The following is a 7,510-nucleotide window of genomic DNA, read 5'->3' on the forward strand; positions in this document are numbered from 1 at the left end:
ACTCGAATGAACTGATAATGAGGAGTATGAATGATGGTTGATTGATTGATTGATCAGATCTCCCATCTCTAACTACATTCAAAGGAGAAGGTGGTAACTTCTTGTGGATAAGCAAAGTGATATTGAAGAGTGATGATTGATGATTGAATATAAACTAGACATTCCATCACTCACTCAAGATGGAATTTGTATGGGTGAACGATCAATGTTTTTCGGGATATCACCTTTTTCATTCGAGAAAGTGAAAGAACTGGTCTGTTCTAGTATGATTGATTGAATTACTATGATTGAGATGCTGATTCTCTTGATCGATTCATTCGAGAGAGAAGCAAGTTATTAAAGAAAGTACATATTCCGCAGGAGTCAGATTCTTCTGACAATCATTTCAATGTTGATTCTTTTTATCAATTCAGACAACAGGAGAGTACTAGTCCAGGAAAGAAGGGATTGAGAATACGAATAAAGAGAGATGAGAAAGGGAAGCCCAAGAGAATGGTTCCCAGATAGTATAGAAACTGATTATTGTAAAGAGAAGTAGTATGATAATTGATACTATGTTATATAGTTCTTTGATAGACAGTTTGTTACTAACACATTAATCATATATCATTCAGTAGAGCTCCGTTTTAAACCCCTCAGTATCTACATTTGTCATAATTTCTCTACAGTATTTCTCGAGATGAAATGAGGATTGGCTGCTATTTAACACTGCTTTAACAATAGTGTGCTATTATGAATAGTATCCTGTACAGTTACCTAGGGTTGTGGCCCATGATTTGATCAATTGTCTGGAATCAATTTGTACAGTATGTACCAATTGCTTATACTTTTATCCGTTATAGAATGCTTCTCATCACCTACGTATCACTTAGCTACTAATACCATACTTGTTACATTTCTTTAAAGTCGGCCTACAGAAGTTCAGTGTCTACTGAATATGATAATCTCAGACCTCCAATAGTAATCTGTTTATATGCAAACAGTAGCCATCTCTCTTATATCCTCTGTAGATAGTCATATAATTTATTATAAGTAAAATCGTATCAACTTTCAGTAGCCGTATGAAGACCCCAAAATGAATGGAATCTGATGTCCCCAGAGAAGTGTTGGATAAACAAGATGAGTGTTAGGTGAGTCTTATTTAAGAAACAATCATATCTATATGATATCTCTTTCTACCTGACATAGACCATTAGTGCCATTAAAATTAGCAAGAATGGAGTGAGTAACATAATACACGATAGTACGTCGAGCTCTTGTTATTGACAAAGCAGCTAGACCAAATGCACTCCCTTCACATACAATTAACGCATCCGTATCTGCTAACAGATACAAATCAACAAGAGCGCTTTTCACTGGTTCATCATTACGCAGATTTTGAGAGTGTGATCGTTTGAATGTCCTTGTAACTCCTATTTCATAATTTGGTCCCAGTTTCTGTCGAATATAGTTCTCAGCATATGTAGAATCAGTTGACAAATAGATCACTGTGTTGTTTGAATCATAATTCCATTTTCGCATCACTGTTACAATAGTATTGGGATAATCTCTCAATTGAGCCATTGTCATCATCTGAGCTTTCTCATGATAATCAGCTAGACATCCTCCCATGCGAACTTGAACTCCCAAGACATACTTCCGAGTGAACAACAACCGCTTACTGTTTTGAATCACAGTTTGAAGTTCAGTAGATGGATTGAGAAGAATCCGATGCACATATCGTTTGTAATTCGTATAGGAATCTGAAGACGAAATGATTTCATGATTACGCAATGTTAACATGTTTGACCTGGAACTGAGAATCCTGTACGAAATATGACAGTCAACAGTCACCACATCTTCAGATCCCAATACTGAGGTTATTGAACGAGCTTTGAGACAAGTACTCTTGTCGACTATCTTATATCCAGTGAACAGACTGGACCTGTTGGAGATCAAAAAAGATTGATCAGCTGTTATACAATTGGCAGTATTCCTCCAGAACGTCAGAGGAAGAGCAACTAGAATGAATTCATTGAATCAAGTCTACTATAAAAATGACGTTTAAGCATAAGAGCATAAGTAAGTGCATAAAAGATAGACAGATACTTGTGACCCAGTCCTCCGATATATCCATCATGTAAGATCTTATAGTCATTTGGACCCTTGATCACCTTAAGAATATCCAAACATTTCTGATTGTAATCTAGACATTAGGAGATCATTGAATACTGACTAACAGAATCACCCCAATCATAATAGACCTCTTCTGTTGAAGACTGTTTGAATGAAGATTGTGATATCGTTGGAACAACTATTCCAGCATTCGATTTCAATGAGACAGTATTGAGTGAAGCATTTGGAGATGATGAATAGTCATTACCAATCACAGTGGAATTGAACACACTTGTGACTGTGATATTGTATTTGGATTTCAATATCTGAAGGAATCTTCCATCCATATCAATTCGATAGTTATGCTTCTCATCATCCTTATGAAACTGAACTGATGAAGGATGCTGAGGATCACATGCTTGATGAATGCCTAAGGACTGAACGAAAATGGAGATAACTGATTGATCTTGTCTGTGATTCCTTCGATGACTACCAATAGGAATGATACATTTCTTAGTCAAAGAACACTTGACTGTTGGATATATGATATTCTCCATCACTGTTCTATTCCTGTAGTCAATAATCATATATCCATCATTACAACACCATTTGTCTTTAGTAGAATTCACAACGGTGATCCATTTCATATCCTCAAGATACTGATACGTACCAGGATGAGTCCATTTCCGAATACTGTGTCCAGCAGAATTGGAATAGAAACCATTCATTCTGGCACTTCGGATATCCTTATCAATGTTTCCAACGATACTTCCTGCATCTGTCCATAACACTACTCCTTTGTATTCAGTGATGACATCGAAAATGGTAATGATCTTCCATATCTCACCAGTCTCCCATTTAAGTGGTATTCCCTGTGTTGAAATGCCAAAGAAGAACACAAGTCATCATATTTGTCACAGTTCCTTTCAGACCATATTTGTGATTCACAACAACCTCACTATCAGGCACTAATTCCTTTATCTTATTCACAGTATCAATTGATCTGTCATGACATTCATTCACCATTACAATACACTTGCCTGCATCTTCATTGAAAGTGCCAACAAGTCCTTCATTTGTGTTTTGGCTGTTTCACTAGGATCATACCACCTTGAAATGATATCAAACAACATCCTTTCCAAATCATTGAATAGATACAATATAAGGATGCAATTCAATACGAGTTCCTGCCTTTACAGCAAGAATACCAATGATGTTCTTCAATGGTTGAATCCACTTCATATACTGTTCTTGTGGATATGAACTATCAGGTCCAATGCTACTTCTCCTAATCCGAATGTGTTCACAAACTCTTCAAAATCCTTTCCAATCTCTTCTTTATACTCTCCATTCATGATATCAAGTCGAATATCAAAGAAGAGATTGTAGTACTTATCACCACTTGGTTCAGTATACAACTACTTCATTGGTTTTGTGATATCATCCTTTCTAGAAGCGAATTGAATGCTCTTGAACAGATACTCACAACCAGCATGAGCCAGTATTCCCTTGAATTCCTGTGATGAATAGATGATCAGTTTCTTGTCGACTGATGTTCTTATTACAGTCTTGGCAACATCAATATCATAGACACAATATCGATTCAGATATTCAATCTGTCTGTGATTTCGATCTCCTTGCTTGAGACTTTGTTATACACTGATTTTGAAGTTTTCTTCAGGGAATTCCATCTCTTGAGGCTGATCATTCAGATTCAGCATAGGTATTGAACTCAGTAGGAGGATAGTTGGCTGGATTGAAATCATTCTGTTCAAATGGTTTGGAAATGAACTTGACGCCTGATAGATTAATGAAGAAGTCCTTGTCAGAGTGTAGATACTCATTGATTCCATCAGTGAGTGTATTTGGTGTGTATCCGATCTTCTCAAGTTCTGACTTCAATACCATACAACCATTAAAGTAGTATACACATGTTGAAATGTGAATATCAAGATCTTGAAGCTTCTTATATACCTTCTTCATTACTTCAATTTCAATGAACTGCATTCAACTACTGATAGTGGAATTGTCAATATCATATTCTTTTGTCAGCCCTATTGATCTTGAGTCTACAAAGAAGATATTATTCAGATAAGAATTATGCATTTTCCCATCCATTTTCTGGAAGCATAGACCTTATACCACAATCTGTATCATGAGATAGTCAATGAAATACCAATCAACTGTTTAATCATCAATTGATTTACAACTAATCCTATTATTTGCTGTGCTTGGATGGTTTCAATCCCTCTGTTAACAGTTAATCACATTATGGATACATTTATCATATAGTAATCTTAGTGAACAGAGAATAGTAGTATGAAGTATCATCTGTCTCACAGGTATTAATGGCCCACTATGAGCGGGAATCACCAAATAGGATGCCATTATAAAGATCCACAATCCAGCTGATTCCCATTAGTTTCACAAATAGTCAATGAAAATAAACTACAACAGTGGTATTATATAATACAAAAGACAAATAATAGATCAAACAAAGATATGATAATAACGATACTTATATGGAAATAGAAACCATAGACTTGAGAGCAGGAGTGAATAGTGATAAGAAAGAATTGTACTCTAAAGGACCTTCATATATCCATCTCTTCCTTATATGTGCCATTCTGGCAATATTGACAGGAAAAGGATCGTAATCATTACAGTACTGGCATGCATGAGTACCTAGAAAGCCATCAAAAGTGTTACGAACGATCATCTTCCTAGGACCAGTTTTTATGGCTTCACGTCTCCACTGATAAGCATCGAATAGAGTGCCATTATGAAGATGTGATTCTCGATCAGAGAAGTCTCCTTCCTTGTTCCTATAACGATTTTCTAGAATCTAATGATTAATAATGAATTGAATGAATACGTGAATCACATCAACAGAACGATTATGATGAGAAAGATACGAATTCAAAGAAGGAAGATTATAGGGATAAAGTTCACTGTAGATAAACTCATCTGTATCACATAGAATCAGAGATTGAACTTCATATTTGAAGTGATAGAAACAAGAATTGATTTGAGCTTGTTGATTACTACGTTGAATTGGCCATTTATTGATGTATCCAGACCATTTACTGACATTTCTAGGCCATGTGAAATCGACCAGACGAAGATATCCAGAACGGATCAAACCACCAAACTCAGTAACCAATTGAGGCATTGGAGTAGCAACATAGAATATAACCATTGATACATTCTGAACACGATAATGAGAAATCCAGAAACGTAGTTCATTAATTGTGTTATAATCAGAGACATAGGCACATACTCCCATAGGAGAAGGATGAGGATTGGGAAGTCGAATACAGGCTTTGATGTTGTTATATGGATGATGACGCTTTATGTCAATCAATGAGAATTCAATGATATCTCCTTCATTGTACTGAAGGGATGTTGGAACGGAATACTTCAGTACACTATAACCAATATCTCTGTTTCGTCGAGCAAACAAGTTGGGATAACTTGTATTCAAGAACAGAAGTGTATACTGATTGTGCTGTTCGCTTTCGTAATTATCAAGATGCATCGTACTAATCACAATATAGAACACAAGTGATTGGCCAACAACATAGACATCAACATTGACTAAGAATGGCTTAAGAATATCAGGTGTGACAGTCTTGAGATAGCTAGTATAGTCGTTGCATATCGATAGAGTTGGTATTACATCATTCGTAGATGAATCTGTGGGAGTATATGCTTCTTTTTTGGGAGAAATAGACGATACATTCTTCGGTAGAACCATAATTCCTTCCTTTATAACGATTTGAGAGTTGTTTTCATGAAAGACTGGTATTTGTACAGCTTCATTCGGTTGCTGAAACTGATTTGATTTGTCAACTGAAATGAAACGATTATTCGTATCATGAAGGATAGAATAAGATGAAACTAAGCTTCCTCGACCAACACCATAGCGAAGATACAATCCTTCTTGATCCATTCTTCCTCCAGCATATGTGTAATTGCGAGCATTGGTAAGTCCAATACTTGTAATGATGGCAATAGCATACCACTACATCATTAGTGGAAAGCATTTCATACAACAAGCAATAGATTGCTACAGATATCCATGAGCGATTTCAATGAGGAATCAAGATAATAATTAGTGATAAACACTTTATGAAGTGTTTGGGTTTCAATTATGATCTAGAAGGTATTCTGTTTGTAATAAATGTCAGGTAACGATTGAATGTGTAATGTGGAAATGTATATAAGTGTGTAGATCTGATTCCTATTCGTCAGTTGACTGTATAAAGGAATTCTCTTTGAATGTAATAGAGAATCATAATATATGTATTACCAAGAAGAGAAATATCAACGAAATCAGAAGAATGGAGCAAAGATTAGCAATTATACGTATAATGAATAGAAGGACAATCTTCATTAGAATGAAATCGGTACACAAAACTGCTGCTAATGATAATGTTCAGTCTTTGAAACCAGCATTATATAATTTGCTTATGTGGATAATATACCTAAAAGGATGCGATATTCGTAAACTGTGTTAAGAATGATTATCAAAGACTCGTAACCATTCATGTTTGCCAGTTAATAGTACTATATACTACTATGTTCTCTTCACAATGACTATTGTGAGATAAGTATAAAACAATCTTGAAGTGGAAATACAAAGAGCCAGAAGACATTACGTTTCTCTGTTGAAGCAGGTCATAATGTTGGAGTTATTCATACAATAATACTATTATTCCATGGAAGAGATAGACGGAAAATCAATGTTCGTTCAAAGATATACAAAGCTATAATGGATCATATCCTTTTTTGATTCATGGAAAAATACTGTAAAGAAAAATGTTGCATTCATAAAGAAGAAGATATGAATAGATGTATTGATCTAAATGGAAGAAATCAAAGGAATCATAGACAGGATGTCGATCACATCCATCTTCGTCCATATATGTGGCATTAACATACTTGTAGTGTAGTACAGAGTACAACGAATTTCATAAGGGATTGTGAGTTCTATGGAATAGATATGGAACGAACAATAAACTCATTCAGATGTTAAGTGAGAAGAATAAGAACTGTGAATATCTATATAGATGTTTGTTTACTAGATACATTTGAATGTTCAAGACGAAAACACAAGAAAGCACTTTTCCAATCTACTTTCTTCATTTCAATCTTGACTTTGTTTCAAATGTGGAGATCACAGAAACTGGATCAATGTGTAACGAATAGGAATGAAAGACCATATTGATACTCCAGCACTTACATTCTCATTAGGAGCAATGAATTCAAGATGTCTCATTCCCACAATCATCTTTCCACAACATGAAGATAACACATATCCTCCTCCTGTCATAATTAGTAGCTATCTCTATAGCTGCTGACACTACAATAATCAATAATTGAAAATGAGAATGAAGATTCAGATAAGGAACAC

The 7,510-nt window shown here is 35.2% G+C and overlaps 1 protein-coding gene across 1 annotated transcript; it reads right to left on the reverse strand.

Annotated features, from left to right (window-relative positions):
- Window positions 1-4,939: 4,939 nt before the first annotated feature.
- On the reverse strand, window positions 4,940-6,177 carry JH06_4932 (hypothetical protein; the record flags this gene model as incomplete). Its single annotated transcript, XM_014670007.1, has 2 exons — window positions 4,940-6,118; window positions 6,148-6,177. 2 exons carry the CDS (start codon window positions 6,175-6,177, stop codon window positions 4,940-4,942), a joined length of 1,209 nt encoding a protein of 402 aa, XP_014525493.1.
- Window positions 6,178-7,510: the final 1,333 nt, after the last annotated feature.

The sequence above is a fragment of the Blastocystis sp. subtype 4 genome (assembly GCF_000743755.1).
Source record: "Blastocystis sp. subtype 4 strain WR1 chromosome Unknown seqid_0353, whole genome shotgun sequence".
Lineage (NCBI taxonomy): Eukaryota > Bigyra > Opalinata > Blastocystidae > Blastocystis > Blastocystis sp. subtype 4.